General features: G+C 35.9%; 1 protein-coding gene across 3 annotated transcripts in view; it reads left to right on the top strand.

The window, feature by feature from the left end:
- The window catches only part of TMEM45A (transmembrane protein 45A), a 63,713-nt gene that overhangs the window by 21,793 nt on the left and 14,747 nt on the right, over positions 1-27,173 (top strand). For 2 of the 3 annotated variants that reach the window (XM_011354414.2, XM_023527481.1), the window contains 2 exons: positions 24,547-24,738; positions 25,955-26,167. In XM_011354414.2, coding sequence (XP_011352716.1) covers positions 24,549-24,738; positions 25,955-26,167 — 403 coding nt within the window. In that variant the 5' untranslated portion in view covers positions 24,547-24,548. Of the gene's footprint in view, positions 1-8,238; positions 8,258-24,546; positions 24,739-25,954; positions 26,168-27,173 lie in introns of those variants that run through there. The other variant, XM_023527467.1, reaches the window with a different exon arrangement.

Here is a 27,173-nt window from a genome sequence, read left to right as displayed (position 1 = left end):
GCTGGCGGAGGATTACCTACATTTCACAAGTGACTGAAATTTGGCAGGTATTTCAAGGAGGCTCTTTCTTGGGCCAGGGCCAGAGGATGACTCAGCTGGCTTAAACATAGCTAGCTTTTGTTGATGTACCAAGAGAGGTCCCCTGCAGTGTGCTATACACAGTTTCCAGACAGTGCCTTCTTGTTATTACCAGCCAGCAGTGCCTGCTGCCTCCTTTACTTCCCTCCTGTTGATTCACTGAGGCCTCTTCATTTTCGGCTCATGAAAACAAGAATTATTTGGGAGCACAGAATATGACTTTTGGGTTTTCCTTTTGGGCTGTGTTAAGATGCCAGATAAAGGATAAATTGGTGGGGTCCCCTTTTTGATGCCTCTGCTAGGTTCTTGAAAATGATACCATCTGCTTTGTTGTTCATGTGGACTTATATATTGGGCATTTACCTGCAGTGCCTTTTTTTTTTTTTAAATAGACTTTATTTTTTAGAGCAGTTCACAGCAAAATTAAGCCGAAAGTACAGAGAGTTCCCATATACCACCTGCCTCCACACATCCACAGCCTTCAACGTTATCTACATTTTGCATCATAATGGTACATTTGACAAACCAACATTTATTTATACATCATTACCACTTAAAGTTCATAGTTTACATTACAGTTCTCTCTTGGTGGTGTACATCTTATGGGTTTTGGTAAATGTATGATGACATGTACCCACCATTATAGTATATAGAATAGTTTCACTGCTCTAAAAATCTTCAGTGACTTGCTTATCCATCCCTCCCTCCTTCCTAACCTCTGGCAACCACTGATCCTTTTACTATCCATCGTTTTGCTTTTTTGGAATGTCATATAATTGTATTCATACAGCATGTAGCCTTTTAAGATTGGCTTCTTTTATTTAGTAATATACATTTAAGTTTCCTCCATGTCTTTTTGTGTCTTGATAGCTCATTTATTTTTAATCACTGAATAATATTCCATTGAATGGTTGTATTTCACTTTATTTATCCATTCATCTACTGAATAATGTGATTAGTTTTCCAAGAAGCCACCAAACTGTCTTCCAAAGTAACTGTGCCACATTGCATTCCCATCAACAGTCAATGTTAGCTCCTGTTGCTCTACATCATCACCAGCATTTGGAGTTGTCAGTGTTTCAGAATAGAGGTGTAGTGGTATCTCACTGTTGTTTTAATTTAGTTTCCTAGTGACATGTTGTCGAGCATCTTTTCATATGCTTATTTGCCATCTGTATATCATCTTTAATGAGATGTTTGTTTACGTCTTTTGCCCATTTTTTAACTCAGTTGTTTTTTTTCTTTTGTTTCTTTTTGATTTTTTTTAATTGAGATATAATTGACATATAACATAGTATTAGTTTTAGGTGTACAACAAAATGATTTGACATACGTACATATTGTGAAATAATTACTACAATAAGTTTAGTTAACATCTATCACCACGCATAGTAACAATTTTTTTGTATCTGTGATCAAAACTTTTAAGATTTACTCCCTTAGCAATTCACAAATATGCAATATTGTTAACTGTATCGCCATGTTGTACATTACATGCCCAAGACTTATTTATTTTATAACTGGAATTATGTACCTTTTGACCACCTTCATACATTTCTCCTATTTCCCCTGCACCCCCATCCCACCCCCTCATCTGTTTGCCTCTGGCAACCACCAATCTGTTTTCTGTATCTGTGAGTTTGGTTTTATTTAGATTCTACATATAAGTGAGATCATACAGTATTTACCTTTCTCTGTTTGACGTATTTCACTTAGCAACAATGTTGAACCATGTTGTTGCAAATGGCAGGATTTCCTTCTTTTTTTTTTATAATATTCTATTGTGAATAATATACCACATTTTCTTTATCTGTTCATTTGTCTGTGGACACTTAGGTTGTTTCCATGTCTTGGTTATTGTAAATAATATTGCAATGAACATGGGAGTGTAGATATCTTTTCAAGACAGTGATTTTGTTTGTTTCTTTCAGATAAACACCCAGAAGTGGAATTGCTTCTGGGTGATCATCTAGTAGTTCTATTTTTAAGTTTTTGAGGGACCTCCATACTGTTTTTCATAGTGGCTGCACCAATTTGCAATCCCACTAACAGCACACAAAGGTTCCCTTTTCTCTTCATCCTTGCCAACACTTGCTATCTCTTATCTTTTTTATAATAGCTGTTTTAACAGACATGAGTTGATATCTCATTATGATTGTGATTTGCATTTCCCTGATGATTAGTTATTTTGAGTACCTTTTATGTTCCTGTTAGCCATCTTCATTTCTTCTTTAGAAAAATTTCTATTAAGATCCTCTGTGCATTTTTAATTGGATTTTTTTTTTTTTTGGCTATTGAGTTGTCTGAGTTCTTTATATATTTTGTATATTAACCCTTTGTCAGATATATGATTTGCAAATGTTTTCTCCCATTGGGTAGCTTCTCCTTTTATTTTGTTGATAGTTTCCTTGGCTGAGCAGAAACTTTTTAGTTTGATGTAGTCCCACTTATTTATGTTTGATCTTGTTGTCTGTGCGTTTGGTGTCAATACAAAAAATCATTGCCAAGAGATCAAGGAGCTTACCATCTATGTTTTCTTCTGAAGTTTTTTGGTTTCAGATTTTATGTTCACATCTTTAATCCATTTTGAGTTGATTTTTGTTTATGGTGTAAGATAGTGGTTCATTTTCTTTTTCTTTTTCTTTTTGCATAGGGCTGTCCAATTTTCCCAACATAATTTATTGAAGAGGCTGTCCTTTCCCCATTGTATATTCTTGGCTCCTCTCTCATAAATTAATTGACCGTATTTGTGTGAGTTTATTCGTCGGCTATTTTGTTCTGATGAACTCTGTGTCTGTTTTTAAGTCAACACCATACTATTTTGATTACTATAGCTTTATAGTATAGTTTGAAATCAAGGAGTGTGATGCCTCGAGCTTTAGAGTTCTTCTTTCTCAAGATTGCCTTAGCTATTTGTGGTCTTTTATAGTTCCATACAAATGTTAGAATTTTTGTTCTATTTCTGTGAAAAATGCCATTGAAACTTTATAGAGATAGCATTGAATCTGTATATTGCTTTGGATATTATGGACTTTTTAACAATATTAATTCTTCCAATCTATGAACATGAATTATCTTTCCATTTTTTGTATCTTTAATTTCTGTTGTCTTATTGTTGAGTTTTAAGAATTCCTTGTATATTTTGAGTAATAGTCCTTTATCAGATATATCTTTTGCAAGTATTTTCTCCATTGTCTTCTATTTCTCTTGATAGTGTCTTTAGTAGAGCTAAAGTTTTTAATTGTAAATTAATCCATCTTAATCAATTATTTCTTTCATGGATTATGCCTTTGGTGCTGTATCTCAAAAGTCATTATCATACTGATGGTCATCTAGATTTTCTTCTATGTTGTCTTCTAGTAATCTTATAGTTTTGCATTATACATTTATTTCTATAATACATGTTACAGAATTATACATTTATTTCTATAGTACATGTTAACTTTGTGAAGGGTGTAAAGTTCGTGTTTAGATTCATTTTTTTGCATGTGGATATCCATTTGTTCCAACATCATTTGTTGAAAAGACTATCTTTTCTGCATTGCATTGCCTTTGCTCATTTGTCAAATATCAGTTGACTATATTTATATGAGTATGTTTCTGGGCACCCTATTCTGTTCCACTCATCTATATGTCTGTTCTTTCACCAATACCACACTGTTGATTAATGTAGCTTTACAGTAAATCTTGAAGTTGGGTAGTGCCAGTCCTCTGATTTTTTTTCTTTAATATCATGTTGGCTATTCTGGGTCTTTGCCTTTCCACTTATAGTTTAGAATTAACTTGTTGATATCCACAAAAATAACTTGCTGGGATTTTGATTGGGATTGCATTGAATCTATGGATCAAGTTAGAAAGAATTGCTATCTTAACAATGCTGGATTTTTCTATGCATGAACATATTATATGTCTCCATTTATTTAGTTCTTTGATCTCTTTCATCAATGGTTTGTAGTTTTCCTCATATAGATCTTGTATGTATTTTATTAGATTTTTATCTAAGTACTTCATTTTCTTTGGTGCTTATGTAAATTTTATTTTACATTTCAAACTGCAGTTGTTCATGCTGGTATAAAGAAAGTGATGGAATTTTACATATTAACCATGTAAAATGAAAACTTGCTGTAATCGCTTATTAGTTCCAGGGGTTTTTTGTATTCTTTTGGATTTTCTGCATAGATGATAATATCATCTGTGAACAAAATTTTATTTCTTCTTTCCCAATGTTTACTTTTTATTTCCCTTTCTTGTCTTATTGTATTAGCTAAGACTTCAAATACAATGTTGAAAAGGTGTGATGAGAGGGAATATCTTTGCCTTTTCCTGACCTTAGCAGGAAAGCTTCTAGTCTGACGTTAGCTGTAGATTTTTGTAGATATTCTTTACCAAGGAGGAAGTTCCATCTATTCCTAGTTTGCTGAGAGTTTTTTTAATCATGAATGGGTGTCGGGTTTTGTCAAATGTTTTTTCTGCATCTATTGATATGATTTCATGATGGATTATATTAATTGATTTTCTAATGTTGAACCATCTTTGCACACCTGAGATAAATTCTACTTTGTTGTGGTGTATAATTATTTTTGTACATTGTTGTATTTTATTTGCTAATAATTTGCTAAAGAATTTTGCATCTGTGTTTGTAAGAATTTTGCATCTGTGTTTGTAAGATATATCTGCTATTTTGTTTTCCTGAAATGTCTTTGTCTGATTTTGGTGTTAGGGTAATGCTAGCCTCACAGAATAAAATTAGAAAGTATTTCCTTTGTTTCTATCTTCCAGAAGAGATTGTAGAGAATTGGAAAAATTTATTTCTTAAATGTTTGGTAGAATTTACCAGTAAAACCATCTGAGCCTGGTACTTTCTGTTTTGGAAGGTTATTATTTACTTACTCAATTTCTTTAATAAATATAGGCCTTTTCAAATTGTCATGTGTGAGTTTAGTAGATTGCATCTATTAAGGAATTGGTTCATTTCATCTAGGTTATCAAATTTGTGGGTATAGAATTGTTCATAGTATTCCTTTATTATCTGTTTAATGTTCATGGACCTTTAATGATGTCTCCTCTTTCATTTCTGATGTTAGCAATTTGTGTCCTCTCTTTTTTCTTCTTAGCCTGGCTAGAGCTTTGTCAATTTTATTGATCTTTTTTCAAAGAACTGGCTTTTGGTTTTGTCGATTTTATCTATTGATTTCCTGTTTTCAGTTTCATTAATTTCTATCCTAATTCTTATTGTTTCTTTTTTTTCTGCTTACTTTGGATTTTTCTAGTTCTTATTTTTCTAGTTTCCTGGAGTGGAAATTTAAATTATTCATTTTAGATCTTTCTTCTTTTTTTAATATATGCATTCGATGCTATAAATTTCCCACTAAGCACTGTTCTTGCTGCAAATCACAAATTTCGATAAGTTGTTTTTTTTTTATTTTCATCTAATGCAAAATATTTCAAAATTTCTCTCAAGATTTTTTTTTTGTCCCATGTGTTATTTAGAATTGTGTTGTTTAATCTCCTTATACTTTGGGATGTTCCAGTTATCTTTCTGTTATTGATTTCTAGTTTAATTCCATTTGGATCTGAGATCATATATTGTGTGATTTCCATTCTATTAAACTTGTTAGTTTTAATCTATATGTATCTTTATATTTAAAGTGAGTTTCTTATAAACAACATATAGTTGCATCTTCTTTAAACTCCACTCTGACAAACTTGTCTTTTAATTGATACATTTAGACCATTGATGTTTAAAGTGATTGTTGATATAGCTGGATTAATATCTACCGTATTTATTACTGTTTTCTATTCATTGCCCTGTTCTTTGTTCCTATTTCTGTCTTCTGCACTTTTTCTGCCTTTTCTGATTTTACTTGCAGTGCTTTTTTACATAACTACCAGCCCCAGGACACACACACACTCCATAGGGACCTCTAATTCTGCTGCTTGATGTAAGCCATTGTGGGGCTGGACCCTACATCACTTGGAGAAGCAAGCACACACAGCTGTCAACCTGCCTTCATTCTTTTGGACAATAGAAGCCTCTGCTTTCACCATTTCCTGTTCCTAAGACAATGGGAATAGAATATCTTATTACCAAGAGAAAGGTCTCACTTGTCCTGTCTTGGTCTAGGAAATAGAGGAATAATAGGAAGCAAAAAGGTTGAGGTTATCATGGTGTTTGGCTGGGACCAACTTTGCAGTATCAAGGTGGGAGTAACGTCAGGAGACTCCCTGATTCTTCCTTGGCCCATGGTGGATGATGAGTGGGTGAACATTTTATTAGCTTTTGGGGAGGAAGATATTTACTTTCTAATTATTTACAAATGTTGAAAAATGTTTAGAAGCTGGAAGCAAAGTTCAGAGAGTGCATCTCTCTGAAAGCTTTGGATGACTTTTAACTTGAGATTTAGTAGAGCTTAAAGTCCTCTGGCATGTGCTCAGCTCTCCATTGGCAATGTTGGACAGATGTACAGTTGACATTTGTATCTCTGCTGAGGTTGGATATGCTGGGGATTAGCTTTAGTTTCCCCTTTTTGGTATCTACCACCACTAGCAGGGCTTATTTGCATCTCAGATGTTAGCTTCTCCTTGGCTAGAGCTCTTGTAGTACAACTGTAGCTTCAGCACGTACATATACCATGGGGCTATCTACTCCAGATCACTTTGTGCTAGCTGGATCTAATCTTCTCCTGCCCATTCAAGTCACAGGAGAGTGATGCCAGCCAGCCCTATTTTGACACACGGGACTGGTTTTGCACCTGTTTGAAGTGACTAGAGAGCCTTCTTGCCATATTCAGCTCCTGCCTTTTTCCTGCACCCTGGCCCCGGGCGCATTTGCTATGACTGTGAAGTATATTTCTGGGAAGCTTAGCAATGTGGGGAGAGGTGTGTGTTTTTGTTTGTTGTTTCTAGTTGAGTGGAAGTTTCATAGAAGCCTTGCTTTCCTACTACCTCCCAGTCTTCTCTCAGGTAGCATTGTGTTTCTCTGGTTACATGCCTACCTCTGTACAAACCTGAGTTCAGATCTATGCTTGAAAAGGCAAAGGCAAGCAGTGACAGGAGACTAAATGTTGGGCATGAGGGTATTGGAGCCCAGTTCCACTGATAATCATAGCCCCTTCCCTCTCACTTTCCAGCTCGTCTATATGCCTACAATGATGGAATGCATGAGAAATTCTGTGAGAGCTTCTAATTCCCAAAGACAACTTCCTCCCTGGGCCAGACCCTGCCAGAAAGGGAGGTGGAGAGGTGCCAAGCAGTGCCTGTAGGGCTGACTCTGGCCCCTGACCTGCCTCTCATGATTGTGGGCTATTTGGGAGATGAAGTGTCATCTTCCTTGATTTGTTTGTTTTTCAAAAATGTGCCTTTGTTGAAGACCTGGGCCTTGCTGTTGTGGGTTACTGCCATTTACTTATTTTTAATAGTAACACGCTAGTGTTCCATCTTCTATCTGAATTCATAGAAGCACACACAAATAGTCTGGCCTTGGTCCGTATTTACATCTGAGAACTTGGTAACCCTGTGAGGACGTTGGGTCAGATCCTAGTTACTATCATATCTGTTACCTTCTATCCACTTGGTACTATCAAAATGACATCCTTTTTAAAAGTTTTAACTCTTAGGTGCTGCTCATTCACCTCATGTAGTCTAGCTCAATGGTTTCCAACATTTTTCATGTCACAATATACACAGAGCATAACACTATGTAGATGTGAGGGCTCATTCCTAGGCCACAGGCCAGGGGGGTCTGCCTCCCCCGCATCCTCCCCTCCCCGCCACTACCACCACTTACACTCAGCTGGCTACTTCTAGACTGAAGGAATTTGTATTTCCTCTGACAACCCTGTACCCACTAGGGACATATCAGTGTGTTGAATCAGAGGTTAGAAGCTCTGGTCCAAGACTTAATTCAGATTACAATCTCAGAGTGCAGGCAAGAGTCCCATTTATAAAAATCTCTCAAGATATCTTCAGAGAGTGAGCATAATACTTACGCAGGATGTGTGACTTAGGGTGTGTGCCCTTTGCTCAGCATAGTCACCACCATCTGCCTTTCTGGAGGAGGAAAGGAAGAAGGATACCAACACTGCATTTCCTCTGCCCCCTCCAGGTCATTGTGCCCAGGCTCCTTGGCTCTGTGGCTACATTTTGATGCTTAGTATGCTTCTTCCTACCCACCACATTCGTGAGTATTACACAACTTCCACATATTCCTGACCTCCTGGGAGCTAATGTGGGTGCAAGTTCCAACTTTGCTACATTTTCTGCACAGCTTAGACCATTGCTTCTTATGAAATGGTTGGAGGCATCACAGTGTACTCTGCTGATGCTGTCTGCTTGTGGCACTGTGACCCACACCTTGACAACTGGTCTGTGTGTATGCAGATATTTCAAGAGTATCTAGTTCTCTTTTAACTCTTTGGACTGTGCAGTACCAGGTATTGCTTCTTATACTTAAACGAGACTGTAAGAATGTTTATCATCCATCCATTCATTTATCTACTTTTTAACAACCCATTCAACAAATGCTGAGCAATGGGGATATAACGGTAAAAGACATAGTTCTTGCTTTCCAGAAGCTCGCAGTCCAGCGAAGGAAACCCTAGATGTATAATGATGGTATGCATGTAAAATTCTATGAGACTACCTTGAGAACACAGAAAAAGGGATCCTCACACTTAGAGAGTGGGTCAAGGATATTCCTTGGCTGAAATGAGATGACTGCTGAATTGAGCTGTTTCCCATCTCTTTCTTCCTTTTTTTTTTTTTTTTTTGAACTGAGTTATGCAGGATGTGTGTTAATCGGTAGAAGGAAGGGTTCCAGGTAGCAGGAAAACTCTACAGAACTAAGAAGTCATGTTAGAGAGCTTGACATATTCGAGGAACTTCAAATGCCACTATTTTTGTTTATTTGTTTGTTTTGGTCATACCAGAGTCCTAATGGACAGCAGCAAATAAGATAAAGATCCCTCTAAAACATGTCTGGAGGAGGAAGGGGAGACTCCTATGTTAACCTGCAATGAGAGTGTCTGTGAGATACAAACCAATGTCTTATTGGAGCCCCGTGATGTTTTGACTAAAGAAGAGAGCACACTGGACATGTAGCGACAGAAGAATGGGGGTCAGCATCAGAGAGAGATTTGAAGATACTGTGCTAACGACCTTGCGATTGGAGGAAAGAGGCAGGAGCCAAGGAATGCAGGTGGCCTCTGGAAAAGGCAAGGAAATGGATTCTCCAGGAGTATGGCCCTGCCAACACCTTGATTTCACTCCAGTGAGACCCATTCCAGACTTTTGACATCTGGAACAATGTTACTAAATTTGTGTTGTTATTTGTGGTAATTTGTTAGAGCAGCAATAGGAAACTAAAGCAAGAGCATTGCGTGTTATAGAAAGAATGTTGTCTACTAACTACAGAGATTTGGGTCCCTTTTCTGCCTTCTACTGCTTACTGGTTGCAGACACTCAGGTAAAACACCAAAGGTTTCAAGCTCAGCTGCCTCTTATGTGAAATAGGACCAATACAACTGATGTATTTAAGGGCAGGACAAGGCCGATGGCCTCATACTTCACAGAGGCAGTCTCTGCTGTAGCCTTGATTCTTTGGCTCAGCTCAGCTCAACCCAGCTCAGCACTTCCAAAGTGAAACCACTGTTGCTACTCTCCCAAGCTGACCCTGAGAATTCTCACATTGGTCTGGGCCATTTTTATTGATAGCTAAAATTATCTTGTTTCTTTCTTTACTTGTCCTAGGCACTTTTCAAAATCAGGAATGATTATTTCCCAAATTGGGATTTAAAAAAATAATGATTAAAATAAACAGTGAGACACATATTTCCCAACACCATAAGACTGAGAGACCAAAAAATTATTCCACTGACATTTCTTCTCGTACTCCAATCAAAACTGCACAATGTTCAGATATCACCATACTGTTCCAGCCTCTGCTTATGTGATTTACTTTTTCATAAGCTAGATTTGAGCATGACTTTCCCTCCTTGCCACCACACCCACTATTAGATGATGGACACAGAATATTATGCCCACATTGGCTATCTTTTTTCAAAATGGGGAGATGTTCTAGATAGACCTTTATATGATTGCACTCAGGACAAATATAATTGGCTGTGATGATATCTGGGGAAAAGTCCTTGACTTCATATGTGTCATATTTAATGCCAGGCCCTTCTTTGTCCTTAGTATTAATATCAAACAGAAAATTTGAAAGATTTTTTATGTAAAAGGTCATGGGAACTTTGCAAACAGTATTTTTCCAAATAATGTTTTGTTTGTTCTATTAGTTGCAATAATGTATACTTTACCTTTCTGAAAAAGGTTCACATAATCTTGGTTGGACTTAACTTTGATACAATAGTTAACAGCTAACTTTGTTACATTTTTCTTTTTCCTAAGAGAAAAGGGGAAAAATATCATTTATATTAAGGGGATTTAACCAAGGACCTTCTAAACCAGTACTTCTTAATTGGGGAAGGAAATGTGATTTTGCTCCTCAGAGGATATTTATAATTATCTGTAGATATTTTTGATCATCCCAACTGGAGTAAAACTGCTGCCACAGTCTAGTATGTAGAGGTCAGGGATGTTGTTAAACATCCCACAAAGCACAGAACAGCTCCAAAGAACAACGAATTATCAGGCCTGAAATGTCAGTATTGCCACTGTTGAGAAATTCTCCTCTAGACCATTGTTTCTCAAACTTTAATATGCATATGAATCACTTGGGAATCTGGTTAAAATGAGAATTCTGATTATATCTCATGTCCCCAATGGATAGAACTCTACCTGGCAGATCGTAATTGTTTGATAAATATTTGTTGAGAGCATAGATGGATACTTAGAGAAATGAGGGAACGAATTAATCATCAGGCAACCAAGGGTACTAGTTGTCATTCTCATACACATCTCTGAGCAACCTTGGAGGCACTTATTCCAAAGAAAACTGAGTTTCCTTTCAACAAAGCCAGACATTTGCCAAATGCCTTTCCCAGGAAATCACTGTTTTCCTCAGGTTCAAAATGACGTGTTTTAATCTGATGTCTCGTACTGTCCTTTCTGACAAAGGGTGAGGGTTCAGTGATTAATCATTCTGGGCAGTTGCTAAGACTGGATGTGTTAGATGGATACAGTAGAAAAAATATGGAGGCCCAAACCCTGGCCCAACACCTGAGCCTGCCCCGAGAGAAAAGGATCTAGACCAAATCATATAAGTATGTGTGCTGGCAGCAGGAGAGAAGAAGGAAGTGGAGAACCAGAATAGATTTTTTGAGGAAAATCATGTTCGAATGAATTGCATGGAGTAGTCTGCTGGGGAAAAGACATCCACCAGTGGGTAATATGAAGCTGAGGGGTGGGGAGAACTGGATGTATTTGTACTTTGTAAGCCTATGAGCTTCAGGAACTCAGAGATTTATTAACCTTATCTGACAAATCATTTCCTTTTTCCTTATTCTTGGCTCTTTAGGCTTCTATTGATTACCTTCTGTCTACCATCTCCCTTGCCCCCTCCCCCAATCCAAACTGAGCCAAAATTTGGAATTTGATCCAGAAGTGCTTTTCTTTTCTAACATGGTCTGTTTGCTCCTGGAGGCAATTTCCTTAGAATCCAGATGCATCTCTTGCCTTTCTGAGAATTGGTTGTGGTAGACAGAAGGGAGAAGAGGAAGGAAAGAGCAGAATGCAGACAGGTGGGTAGAGAGAGGTGAGGGAGTCAAGACCATGAGAACTGGGCTAGAGATGTTCTCTGTAGTTAGGACGAGGATTCACCCAGATGCCATTGTCAACAGAGCTCCTTACAAAGTACTTCCCTTTTAGAAGGTGTGATGTAAATGAATATGTTAACACTGTTGATTCAACTATGGTCACTGTATTTTGGCTATGCTTTGCTTAGTAAGCTAATACAGGCCACTGGGTGTCTGCGCCTCTATCCTGAACCAGAATGACATAGCTTATTCTTCTGGGCAGAGAGTGGGTAGTGGAATACTGAGTTTGAGAGTCACGTCTTTGTAGAAGCAGTTCATCAAGACTGTTGAATGTTCCGCATCTTCCCTGGGACCTGCAAGGGACTCAAGTTTGCTATGAGGTAGGGTTGACAGAGTGATCTTTGTATGTTGCCAGAATGGGTCACTAATGAAATTGGAGGAGTCTCCTTTTCTGGACATCTTTAAATAGAAACTAGATTCTTATATTATGGAATGGTTTAAAGGGTTCTGATTAAAAAATGAGCAAAAGTTCTGAACAGACACCTCACTGAAGAAGATATACAGATGGCCAATTATCATATATCATCAGGAAACTACAGATTAAAAGCAAAGTGAGATATCACTTACGCACCTACTAGAATGGCCAAAATCTAGAACATTGACAACACCAAAGGCTAGAGAGGATATGGAGCAACAAGAACTCTCTTATCTGTTGCTGGTGAGAATGAAAAATAGTACAGCCTCTTTGGAAGAAGGTTTGGCAGCTTCTTGCAAAACTAATCATATTCTTAATATAAGATCTGGGATTGTGCACCTATGTGTTTACTCAAATGAGTTGGGAAGTTATGTACATACAACAACTTGCACGTGAATATTAATAGCAGCTTTACTCATAATTATCCAAATTTGCAAGCAACGAAGATATCCTTAAATAGGTGAATAAATTTAAAAAAGCCCAGTGGTACAGCCATACAATAAAATATTATTCAGCAATAAAAAGAAATGAATTATCAAGCCACAAAAGACATAGAGGAAATTTAAATGCATATTGCTAAGTGAAAGAATTCAGTCTGAAAAGGCTGTGTACTGTATGATTCCAATAATATGACATTCTGGAAAAGGCAAAACTATAAAAATGGTAAAAAGATCAGTGGTTGTCATGGGCTTAGGGGGAGGAAGGAAGGGACGAATAAGTGAAGCACAGGAGATTTTTGTGGAATATTCTATATGATACTATAATGATGGATACATGACATTATGTATTTGTCAAAACCTATAGAAGTGTAAAACAAATTGTGAAACATAGTGTAAATTACAGACTTTAGTTAATAGTAATGCATCAAGATTGGTTCATAAATTGTAACAAATATACCATAAATGCAAGATGTTAATAATTAGAAACTGTAAAGCAGTGAGGAGATAAAACATGGAACTCTGTAATTTCTGCTCAATTCCTGTAAATCTAAAACTTCTCTAATAATAAGTTTTATTAATTTAGAAATATAAAAAAACACAAAAAATAATATGTCAAACACTTGTGTTCCTACCACGCAGAACTGACATTTTACATCATTTACTTCAAGTTTTTCTTTCTTTAAAATAAAAGAATAAAATATTACAGTTGAAGTATTTCTTGACATTCCTCAGTTCTATTCACTCTTGCCAAAGGAAACCACTATTATTAGTGCATATCCTTACTTTTATACCTTTGTATTCAGATACGTACATGAGCAATGAATAGTATTATTTTTCAGGTGTTTAAAAACAATACTTAAGTTGCATCAAACTCTGACAGTGTTTTTGCAATTTGTCATTTTCATTCAACTTAATGCTTTAAAATCTATCCCTGTTGCTAAATATAGATATAATGCTTTTATTAAAAAATATTTTAACTGTAGTATCATATTCTATTATATATATGTTACTTCATGTTTTTTTTTAAAATTTCTCTATTGATGGAGGTTCAGATGATTTCTAATTTTATGTTACTACAACCAATGAAGCAATGAACTTTTTTTTGGGCCATATCCAAGAGAACATGTATGTGGATTTTTCTAGGGTACATACTACAAATGGAATTGCTGGGTTGTAGGGTATGTGCCTTTTCAGCTATTCTTGCTACTGCAAAATTGCTTGGCAAAATTGTAATGTCAATTTACACTTCTAGTGGTATACGAGTGTTCCCATTTCTTCATGATCTCAGCAACACCTTCTCTAATAGATCTTTTTAATTTTGACAATCTAATGCTCAAAATATACCTCTACTCTAACTTTAGTTTTCTTTGCTTTCTAGTGTAATGAGGATCTTTTCATATGATTACCAGACACTGAGGTTGTGCTTTGTGTTGAATGGTCTATTCTTATTCTTTGCCCATAGAAGGCAGGGAGCAATTTTCTTTTTTTTAAACAGATTCCTAGTTAAAAATTACATTTGGCTACTCAGCCTTCTTCAGTTCCATTTATTGCAGATATCTTCTGTCTTGTGTGTTTTAACTTTACATATGGTAACATTGTGATAGAAGTACTGTAGTCCCAGGACTGGATATGAATGCCAGTTTCATTACTTATTACCTGTGTGACCTTGGACGTTTTCGTCTTCTCTAAATTTGTCTCGATTTCTTCATCTGCAAAATTGGAGTGATAATAGTATACTGTGAAGATTAAATAAGTTAAAATACAAAAGACTTACTTTAATGGAGACTAGTAAACAGAAAGCAATCAAATGTTAGCTATTATTTTGATGTATAGAAGCTTTAAGTTATTTTTGTTTTTATACGAAATGGATTTAAATGTTTTTTAAAATATATATGACAGAATTTCATTTCCATATTACATAAAATGGGGTATATTTAGGGACAAAATGGTAGTACCACAAAGTTGTCAGGAATAAGCCTCTTTCAATGTTCACTGTTCCTTCCCTTAGATATGGGCATAATCTCATAATCTAAAGTAGTTGCCAAAGCTCTAGCCATTACATCATGTTCTAGCCTACAGGGAGAAGGAAGGGCAGAAGTGTCTGTTCTTCGTTTTCAATAAGCTCCATTGATGTATATAATTTACATACAACATAGTTCACCCATAAATTTTAAGTGTGTAATTTGATGAGTTTTGACAAATGTAGACACTTGTGTAATTATCTTTTATATTCAATATAGTCTATAGAAATTTTTCATCACCTTGAAGAACTCCTTCATGCTCTTTGCAGTCAGTCCCCTTCTCCTTACTTCCAGACAACCACTGAACTACTTTCTATCAATACAATTTTGTATTTTCTAGACTTTCATATAAATGAAATTATGTGTATATACTCTTCTGGGTCTGGTTTATTTCAATTAGCATAATGCTTTTGAGATTTGCCCAGGGTTTTGTATCAGTAGTTTGTTTCTTTTTTACTTAGAGACGTATCAATTTGTTCATTCATTAGTTGATGAGCATTTGGGTTATTTCCAGGCTTTGGTTATTATAAATGAAGCTACTGTGAACATCCATGTACAAATCTTTGTGCAAACATAATTTTAATTTCTTTTGGGTAAATACCTAGGAATGGAATTGCTGATTTGAATTGTAAGTGCATGCTTAACTTTTAAAAAATGACAAACTGCTTTCCAATGGGGCTGTACCATTTTGTGTTCCCACCTGCAGTGTATAAGAGGTCCAGTTGGTCCATATCCAGGCTAATATTTGCTATTGTCAGTCTTTTAAAATTTAGCCATTTTAGTGGGTGTGTATTGGTATTTGTTATTTTAATTAACACTTCCAAAATGACCAATGAAGTTGAACATCTTTTCCTGTGCTTCATTGTCATTCATATATAAAAATTTTAATTTTTGATGTAGTCAAATTTATCAGTCCTTTCCTTCATTATTTTGCTTTACATCTTGTTTAAAAAATCCTTTCCTATCCCAAGGTCATAAGGAACTTTTTGAATATTTTCTTTAAAATTTTTAAAAATTCAGTTTCTCACAATTAGGTTTTTAGTTCACCAAGAATTTAGTTTTGAATCTAGTGTGTGGTAGAAATCCACTTTAATTTTTATATGTAACTGGAGACTTATTTTTTAAAAACACATTTACCCACGGATTGGTAATTTGTACTGCCATTTCTGCCACTCACCAGCTTATCACATGTGTATCAGTTCCAGTTGTGTTTTCTTTTGTCTCCTACTCCTATGGCAGGGGTGACTTCAACATCTCCTGTATGTTTCTGCCACCATAAGTTTATTCATGCTGTTCCTTATGTCTGGAGTGCTCTTCCCTTTTATCTACACCTTTCGAAATCCTACTCATTTTTCAAGGTCCAGCTGAAACGGCCCTTACAGTATTCTGTCATATGCATCCCTCCCTCCTTTGAATTAAATGAAGGGGCTCATCATACCTCTAGTAATTGATTTCTTTACTGTAAATCTTAGCTCACCTCTTTGATATCAGTCTTTTTTATTTTAGTTTTCATTTTATTATTTTAGTTGACATTCAATATTATTTTATATTAATCTCAGGTACACAGAATAGTGGATAGATATTTATATAATTTATGAAGTGAGCCCCCGCATTAGTCTAGTACCAACCTGGCACTATACAAGCCTATTACAATATTATTGGCTATATTCTTTAAGCTGTGTTTTATATTCTTTGACAATTTCATGAAATGCTCTAAAAATATCAATTAATCTTTCTGGTCTAGTGTGTCATTTAAGGCCATTGTTTCCTTGTCAGTTTTCTGCCTAGAAGATCTGCCAGTTGGTGTCAATGGAGTGTTAAATTTTCATATGAGTGTATTACTGTCAATCTCTCCCTTTATGTTGTCAATATTTGCTTTATATATTTAGGCGCTCCTATTTTGTATACACAGATGTTTACTAGGATTATATTCTCTTTTTGAATTGACTCTTTCATAATTATGTAATGTCTTTTGTCTCTTATTATAGTCTTTGTTTTAAAGTCTGTTTTGTCTGATGTAACTATTGCTACTCAATCTTTTTTTATTTCATTTTTATTTGTATGAAATATCTTTTTACACCCCTTTACTTTCCATCTGTGTGTGTCTTATAATCTGAAGTGGGTATCTTTTAGAAAGCATATGTATGGGTTTTGTTTTCTTATCCATTCAGCTACTTTATGTCTTTTGATTGGATCGTTTAATCCATTTACATTTAAAGGATATCACAGTCTTATGTGTTTGTCTTCTTTACCCTAGTACACTGTAATCTCTGATATGTTGCAGTGGTAGACAGAATAATGTCTCCACCCCCTATGTTCTAATTCCTGAAATTTGTGATATATCACCTTACATGGCAACACAAATTTTGCAGAGGTGATAAAATTAATGACCTTGAGATGAGATTATCTTGGCAGGCCCAGTTTAATCACATGGGTCCTTAAAATTAGAGAACATTTACCACCTGAATTATAGCAGTGATAGAAAATGGATACATTTGCTCACCATGGAGTCCCTTATAACTTCAAGCAGATCCTTAGATATATATGAAGTACTCAGTCATCATTCATTGACTTTAACTTGTGAAACACTATAAAGCCTGGAACTATAAAACGATTTCTTTAGGTCCTTACCACATCACCGATACTCATCTCTAGCATCTAGACCTTTGTGAAATGAAGTTCTTGCAGAATTCCTTTTTGTGCAGCCCTGTGTGCTCTGACTTTACTATGGTCATGGTAAATAAATACTCAAGTAATGTACAAAGCTTCTCCTTTATATAGACTGACAACTCAATGGTAGAAAGTCCCAGAAAGAGAAGCCTTTTCTCTACAGTGTTTAACCTACTCAAAGGTGACTGATGAAGATTGTTTGATGGGGCTATTCACAAACCTTTTCTAGTCTTTGCCCTTATCTAGGGAAAGAGTATGAGATTTGGAATCAGATATATTAGGAACTTGGAATCTTAGCTCTGGTCTTTAATAATTCTGTGAATTAGAATAGGTAAATAAATCTCTTGGAGTCTCAGTTTCCACATACCTGTGGTGGAAATAACACTTCTTTGAGTTGTCTCAAAGTTAGAATAACTAAAGTCGTTAGCACATAGTAGGTGTTCAACGAATGCTAGGCTAGCTTCCTTCCCATCTCAGATGCTACACTACTAATAGGAATAGTCCAGGCTTCTATTTACTCTGAAGAGTTAGTAACAGGCAGGTGATACAACATGACATTTGTTCTTATTTTCTATTTGTTGTTTTTATTTCTTAAGATGTAAATCTTAGAATTGCCTCACCCTCTCTCATATTTTCACGTTTACAGTTCTAGTTGTCATTCTGGATGTTTGGTTAAAAATTATTCATGTGACATGGATGGTTTTAATTATTTAAAGATTGAGAGAGGTATGGGAATAAGAGGCAGGGGTATAGAAGAGATAAAAATGAAATAAAATAAAATATTTTAATAATACATGGTAAAATAAAATAAATACTAGAATGGTTATTGTTTCATGACAGAACCAGATTATTATTCTGGCCTCAGGAGCAGCTGTTGAACCATCTACCTCCACCCACTATGAAACCTGATATGAGCAAACAGAGTTTAAGACACTTAGGGATAACAAATGGCTTCTGGGGTATGTTGATGGGAAGTGACGGTAAAATCTTAGTGTCTTAGTGCCACTCTGCTTGTCTCCACATACACTAAGCCTTTGTTTTTCAGACCTCAAGAATCCATAAAAATCAACTGGCGAGTGCTTGTTAAAATTGCAGACTGCTAGGTCTCCCCCTGCTTTTTAATTTGGTAGATCTGAAGTGGGGCCCAGGAGTCAGCATTTAACTGAGCACTGCAGCTGTTTCTGATACTAGTTGCCACCCAGGACAGTGTTTTAGGGAGGAGGGTCCCAGGCAGGAGTTCATCAATATATGCTTTGCTTTTTGTGTTAAGACAAATAGTAAAGTGAAGCTCATTGACTATTTGTTAAGTGCTAGCTAGGTTTAAATCATTAGAGGAGACATGGTCCTTGCTCATCAAGGGTTTAACCTTGAGAGGGAAAATAAGACTGTTATATAGACAGGATAATAGCTGTCAGTTAGAGTCAGACTGTTTCTTCTTCCTTGTTCCCATTTTACTTTTTGTAAGTCTCACATTGGTTTAGAATAATTTATGCACTGATCTCTCTACCAGATTGCATAATCCTTGAGAACAAGTGAGCTTCATTATTGACCTATAGCAATTTTGTTCCATCATCTTTTCTTACTCTCTGACTTTGATTTTGGTCATGACTCCAACCCTGACACCTATGGCAATCTCTTCTTGAGACACTGTACGTTAGAAAATGGTTTCTGTTTATAGGGCTTATCAAACATGTTCTGTTATGTTATTGCTGCCATAACTATTTTCTCTGTCTTATGTTTACCTTGATGACCTGGAAGAGAGACAGCAAAGATCATATATGTTACACTGGCTTTGGTTCTCATAACAGGTGATACATGACTGAGGCTAGTGTTCAGTGGGTGGAATGTCAACGTGAATCTCATTGGGAAATACTAGATGGCACAAATTGAGACTGGAAGGTAGGATGTTCAAAAGGATGTGCAGGCATTGTTACATTCTGAGGACTTATGTGCTCAGCTTCATTCTGAAAGACATGAGCACATTGATTTAGTCTCCAAAGAGGAAGAGTAGGCAGTTTTAGATTTAGACCAATCAGTTTCTGATTTTCCTTCTTGAGACCGGAACCACTATAAATTCTTGGAAGAAGAGAATTGAGCTGGACTTGACATTGAGGAAAGTGTGAAGGTAAGGATAGTTTAACTAAGAAAATTCTTTCAAAACATTTAAAATTTGGGAGAGAAAATACTAATACGGAATGTCGAAGAATCAAAGAAATTTAACATTACATATGCTTATATATGCTTTGCTTTTTGTGTTAAGGCAAATAGTAAAGAGAAGCTCAAGACATAGTTCAAATTGGTTTAGTATTGGGACTTACAAATGTGTCTTGAAATATGAGCCATTAACTAAGATTTAGGAATACTTCATTTTGGTGGTGGCTCAAGAAGAAATTTTAGTTTCAGTTTTTCCCTATGATATTCATTTTATATCTAAGTTAGCTATTGGGTTGAGATTCCATCAAGAAAACTTTGGAATGTCTTTCTTTGTGCTATTTTGAGTTCTTTCTTCTTTCTGTGCTCAGGCATGGTGTGTGGTTTATGCAGCTGTAACACTGAGAATTAATACCTAACACCTGATTTAGATCTTGGGCTTTGTCCAATAGTATCACTAAGTACTAGAGTTTAAAAATATTTCCTTTTTTGGTGGTGAGAGAGTGTGTGTGTGTGTGTGTGTGTGTGTGTGTGTGTGTGTGTGTGTGTGTGTGTTGGGGGGCAGTCAGAATAAAAGTGGCCAATAAGGACATTAGGAGTTGTAGCTCATCTTTAGCCCAGAGGATGATGTTTGGTGTTATTAAGAGCAGAACATTTTTTTTTGTTGTTGTTTTCTGTTTGTTTTGCTTTTTGTTTTTTGTTTTTGTTTTTTTTTGGATGGGAGAGAAGTAAGAATTTTTAGAATGAACTGCATCTAGAAGCCAGTTGAACCTTGTATCCTTTTAAGCTTGGGCAAACCACTTTCATTTTATGAGATCATAAGTAGTGAGATCAGGCAGGAAGGACATTGAGGAAGGACCTTTTTGTTTCTTATCCTGGAGATTTTCCCTGGGGTTTCTGCTGGCTATCTGGCAGGTATATTCTGCTTAGTGGGTGAGAAAAGCCCTGTATTCTCCTTCTAAAAAGAATGTGTCTATTCTTTAGATTAAAATCTAATCAAATTCTGGAGTACCTGGATTTATAAACAATAAGTTGCATCTGCAGGCAATAGTAAAGCAGGGAACAAAAAACAGATTTGTGAATAATGGTATTCTAGGAGATGACTGTAAAGTGGTATTTGAGGATTTGGGCAATTTTTTTTCTCTCCACAATGAAAGTAAAGTAAAATGAATGCCATTTTTGTTGCCAGAATCAACTGGGTTTGTAGAGTCCCTCAGCCAGGCAAATATAGCAAGCCTGCTTTGACTTTGTTTGGTTTATGTTTTAAACAGATAATTATTGGAACCATCAGGCTGTTTTATTTTTATTTTTGGAATAGTTTTATTTCATTTTTATTTATTTTTTAATTAATCTATTTTTTATGCTGACTGGTTAATGAAATCCAATAAGTTTCAGGTCTACAATTTAACAGTAAGGCAAATATATATTATGTTGTGTGTTCACTGCCCATTGTTAGATTTCTTTCTGTCACCACATATTTGACCCCTTTTACCCTTGTCTACCTCCCTCATCTCCCCTCTCCTGGTAACCACTTGTCTATTGTCCATGTCCATGAGTCTCTCATCAGATTGTTTTAAATTAAAAGGCTGCAGATACAGAAATTCTATAACTGAAGTAGGAATGAGGACTCGTTTTTTTTTCCATACTCTGAACACCTCCTATTCCTCTTCAAAAACCTTCAACTACTCCCTTTTTCCTCCCTATCACATACCAATGGCTTAGCTGAGACATACTGGTCCATTCAGCCCTGGGTGCAGCAGGAACAAGTTTCTGGTCTTGAAGATTATTTGGTTTACAGCTGCACTTTTAAGAAGGGCACAAATTAAAATTTTCTTGTTATCTTCAACATAAGTAATATGTTTTATGTGTGTGTTGAAAGTATTTATCAGGTAAATCTAAACATTTAAAAACAACAAGTTTTTAAACTCTGGTTTTGCATTTTCTTTCTTTGTTAATGTACCAGAAGCCTCAAAAATGGAGGCCCTTAACCTCTAAGCGTCCCTGGTTGTCTGCTATATAGGCTCTCAAAATATAGCAATGGATATAGAGGCTAATGAAGAGGACAGATCTTCAACAACTAATCACACAAAGAATTTGAGGGCCTTTCTCCTGTCTGGGCCATCAGAGAGAATTCTCCAAGCAGATAAAGTTGGAGGGGCTAAAGAAATCAGCCAAATTTGAGGCAGGGGTGTATAAAGTAGTAGAGGTAATAGATCTCAATGACTGACTGGTTTTCAGGGACATCTGTGGACTCTAGGGTGATTTTCATATTTTGAATTTGAGTGAATGGTGGTGGTATTAACTAAAATAGGTAACTGGCGGGGGGGGGGGATTACTTTCTGGCAGTGGGTGGATTGATACTATGATTAGTTCAGTTTTGGGATGTGTTGAGTATGAGTGGGCTTTGAGACATCAGAGTAGAGATATTTTATAAATATATTACCCCGTATTATAAGAAAGACTTGGTTACTCTTGTTAATTTAGAACTTCATAGTGTATAAGACACTATCCAGATCCAATAGGGGAGAAGAGAGTATAGATATGTGGTCTTTGATTTCAAGAAGAGACCATATATCTATTCTCTAATTGCAGTCAAGGAATTAAATAACCACAGAAGATTCCGGTAACCCTCTAAGACAACATCAGGAGAAATGTGATAGCCTGTACATGAATGATGGCCAAGAGAATTATATAGATGCTTCTTGCTTTGCAGCAGTTAGTATCTAAGTAAAATTTCTCATCTGGGTTTACTTTTGTTTTGCCTTGGTAGTTTGAGGTGGGTTGAAGATAAACATGAACTTGTTTAATAGTACTGTGGAAAAACTTTGGAATAACTCATTTTAATTTTACAATGTAGTACAGTTATTTGTCCCATTTTACAGAAGATAAAACTGAGGCACTTGGAGGTCAAATAACTTGACCGGCCATGTAGCTATAAATGGTAAAATTGGGATTCATATCTAGTCAGTCTGAATCCAAAGCCCCTTCTCAGTGTTTTAAAAATCCTGTTCTTTTCTCTAAATGTATCTCCTATCATTTAAATTATTTGAAAACTTTATTTTTAGTGGCTATAAAATTTATTTAATATTATCCTAATTTTAGACATATATATTATGTTTAATTTGATACCTATATTTCCAGTTATATCTTTAGGATAAATTCCTGGTACAGAATCTTTAGGATAAATTCCTGGTACAGATATATTCCTTGGTACAGAAAATCTTTAGATTTTCTGTACCAAGGAATATAAAACCTTTAAGTCTCCTAAAAAAACATCATTTTCTCCCAAAGAAATTCAACTGATTTACAGTCTGGGTGTATTTTTCAGTCCCTCATAAAAGTATTTTTCATTCCCATAGAGTTGTCTAAGCCAAGACAAACAGGAGAAACTAAGTAACGCTATGATGAAGAGGGTGGTTTGAATAATGAATCACAGAAAGTTAGAGCAGGAAGAAACTCCAGGTATTATCTAGGCCACCTTCTCCTTTTCCTAATTAAGAACTAAGTCTTGGAGAAGTTAAAGGATGTGTCCCAAAACATACCACTAATTAGAATTAGGACAAGAACCTGTACTTACCACTAAATGATATACTAAGTTAGAGTCTCTTGGATGGTTTGGATGATTCAAGGATGTGCTGAAATTCTACCTGGGGTCTCAACTAGGTATGTAAGAAACTTTTATCATCTGAGTCGGCTTCACAGTTCCCCCCTTGAAATGTCACAGTATGCTGGAGGTGGAAGTAACCCAAAGAGGTCTCCCTGAATTGAGAGGTCCAGTGGGGAAACCCTGACATCCCTTTTCATGGTATGATCCACAAGGATGATTCTGAACTTTCTCTTCATTATTCCATTGATGGTACAATACATTTGAATAAAGGGCTGCTCATATAATTCAAAATTCATGTAAGTCAAGACTGATTTTCTTTAACACTGACCAAAAATGGAGGACTTTTTTTTTTTTGTCTAACCATTATACTGTACACCTGAAACTGATATAAAATAATATTGAATGTCAACTGCAATTTTTGAAAAAGGACATTTCTGTTTATTATTACTCCAACATGTACCAATTGTGTAAACAGAATTTACAATTGATTTGGCTTGGTATCCATCTGGGTTACCGGTTGGACTAAGCCTCAAAATTTCAATGACTGCACAATCAATGGTTGTTTCTTGCAAAATCTGAGGCAGGCTTGTTGGCTGTCCTCTATGTTGCAAACATGCTATGTCAAGGTTGCCAGGGCAGGGAAAGAGAGAGTTAAAGGAGTCATGTAGGCTCTTAACTAACTCAGCCTGAAAGTGATAAATACCACAGCCCATTGGCCAGAACTAGAAACACAATTCCGATTGAGCTGGAGAAGAGGTTGGGAAAAGTGTGTGGAGGAGCACAGATATTTAATGAGCACTAATGATCTCTTCTATACACTTGAATCTTGATATTTTGAAATTACCTAGCTAAAAAAATTTGTAGACAATTTTATATCATTTCAAGTTTTAAACATCAAAGTAAAACTTTGATTATTTTCTTCAAATATGCTTAAAGTGTAACTGTATGGTGGAATATATACTATCGTTTTAAGAAATTCTTTTGAATTCCCTGTTAGAAATGATAATAGTTGTGAGATTTTGTTTAATAGTTGTGAGATTTAGGTAAGTCATTTCACTTCTCTAAACCTATATCCCAATTGAAAATGAGATCTAATCCCTCATTCATGGGTATGTTGTAAAAATTACGTAAGAATTCTTACATAAAACAGTTGACACAGTGCCTAGGATAAGGTAAGTGTTCAAAGAATGTGAATTTTTCTTCTTATTGGTATTAGTGATATTGTAGTGTATCTACTACTGTTGATAGTAATATCATTTTATCTTTTTCTCTGAATCAGTGATGTATCCATAATCATCGGAAGATAGTGTACCTTATCAGAACGAGCAATGTTTTGGCTAAGTTCTGGAAATGAAATGTCTTCATCTTTTATATGTTCTTATCTTGGTAGACATGGGGAGTTTCAAAGGTCATGCCCTCCCTGGAACTTTCTTCTTTATATTTGGTATTTGGTGTACTATAAAGAGCCTTCTGAAGTATGCCTGCAAAAAGCACAAGCGGACTTCCTACTTGGTTTCCAAAACATTATTCCGTTGGATAGAAATTTCAGAGGGAATCACAGTAGTCTGCATGGCTCTAACTGGTGAGTGAACTATCTCTTTTGTTTTCTCCGTTTGGCTACTTTCACAAAGAGAAGATTGCTAAAATTGCTAAAATGTTTGAACATACACTCTAATTGTAACTTCTATCTGATATAATTGTTGGAAGATGATACTTCATGTTTATACAAAGGTCTGTGCCTTAATGAGTTAGTCATAGTAATTAACTTGCCTTTCCACTCAAGGTGAATTTCCTATGTAGAATTAGATGGAGCCTCTGAAATAATTTTATGTCAATTATTCTGATGCCTGAAAGAGTAAAGTCTGTCAAAATGACACCAAAATGGAAGTTTCAATAATAAATCACTGCTGATGGGCTGTGCAGAGGGTCAGGTTGAAGAAGACCTCACCACATAACGCTTATTCTTTTTGCATGATTTCTACTTTGGAGAGGGAGATTAGGTCAGATGACTCCTAAGACTTTCCTGTTGACTTTAAGATTCTGTGAAAATGTTCTGTGTTTTTAGAGTTTTACTTCAATCTCTGCTTTATGAAAGGCAAAACTTCCTAATTTTCCTGTGGATTTCTTTATACTTAATTGTGGCAATAGATCTTTGCTGTGGCCATCGAATTACAGGGCTACAGTTTCCAAAGAGATAAATTTCTTTTCCAAATTCTACAGATTAACAAATACAGCAGCATTTTTAAGAAGGTTTAACTCTTTGTGTAGTTCACTAGATCATATGCTGTATCTGTCAGTGCTTTCTCAGTTATCTGTAATTGGGGAAAAGCTGAACTCACTATTTTTATCCTCAACCAAGCACAGCTCCCTACTTTGGGGTAGCTACCCAGAGATGCAGTGTATAAGTACGCAGCCTCTATAGAGCTGATCTTACAAATCCCAAACCCAAATTATTCAAGATTCATTTAGTCATTAGATTAAAATAGGAACTAAGATCATCAGTGGAACTGATCATGGTACTAAGTGGAACTAAGAGCATCAGCTTTAAAGATCTGTAATAGCTATTTGACTAAATTGCTTATCTTCGACTAGAAGGGATTATCCAAACCAGTATATGAACCTCTAAAACAAGCCTAAAGCACTAGTGTTCAACTGTTAGAGAACAGCCCAGAAAGAGGCATCGATGTCATAAAAGGACATTAGATTGGAGTAAGCAGTGGACTAATCCTCCCGCATCTTCTGCTTTCTTGGTAAAGTTATGGAGAGGGTTGCTAAAACTTTAATACGTTCTTTTACAGGTATGCTTGGGGAACAGTTTATTGTTGGAGGGCCTCACTTGTCTTTATATGACTACAAAGAGGGCCATTGGATTCAACTCCTGAGCTGGCATCATTGCACCATGTATTTCTTCTTTGGATTGGTGGGTGTGACAAACATCTTATGTTTCACCATCAGTTCACTTCCTACCTCTTTAACTAAGTTAATGATGACAAATGCCTTATTTGTGGAGGGTAAGTATGAGTGAATATTTTCTTATACCTTTAACTATTATTGGACATTTGTCTAGCCCTTTATAATAATATTCTTTTAGTATCCTGTGCAGCCTTGATACATAGGGTTATTTATTTGGGCTATGGTGAGCTATTCGGTGTCCTACATGGATGCCAAAGATTTTCCGTCCCCACTGACTCATTTAGTAAAACTGGACAAGCACAATCATTCAAAGTACTTTATTCACATTTTATATCTGTCTTAAAGAACCACCTATTATGGTTATTTATCTCTGGGTTATCCTGGAGATTATTATTTCTGTTTTTAACAAATGAAACTGAGCTCAGTAGTGAAGCATGAATATCCTGAAATGAGGAGACACTCACAGCAGAGTAGCTTCCACTATCTACTAACTAGCCATTTTCATATTGATACAGTAAGGCTCCACTATTACATAATAAATCAGTTTCACAACAATTCAGTCATGTAAAAATATAAAGTCCTGTTTTGAGAGATTAATGAAAAACATTTTTTGGTCAGTTAGTTTCCTAATTATTGTATGGGGAAACACTGAAAACAGCATTTAAAAATTTGCTTTCATTTCTTGCACTTGAAAGGAATAGACTGATTATGGGACAAAAAAAGCCGCAAATTATTAGGAGGCAATCATTTCCTAACTGTACACCTTGCCTTTCTCCCACATGTGAAGATAAGAACTTTTGCCAACCACTCTTTGTGAACAAGGGCTAGATAAAAAATGGGCACCAGGAACCAATAGCGTGAGTCTCATGATCTCAGGGTGCTATGATAGTTTGAATGAACACCTTTTCATCCTTATTTAGATGAAAAAGATGAAGCTGAAGCTAGAATCTGTCCAAGGGATTAAAAAATGTAGTTAGTTACTACTTCTTGGGAGCTCCCAGAGCATCTTTTCATACCCATCAAAGTCTACTCTTATGATTTGTCTAGAAATTTGCTTCCTTCAATGGACTGAATTCCTTAAGATGAGCTTTTTCTCATACATAC

This window comes from Pteropus vampyrus, unplaced genomic scaffold (assembly GCF_000151845.1).
Source record: "Pteropus vampyrus isolate Shadow unplaced genomic scaffold, Pvam_2.0 Scaffold1, whole genome shotgun sequence".
NCBI lineage: Eukaryota > Metazoa > Chordata > Mammalia > Chiroptera > Pteropodidae > Pteropus > Pteropus vampyrus.
The sequence above is the reverse complement of the archived record's forward strand: the minus strand, read 5'-3'. Positions and strand labels throughout refer to the sequence as shown.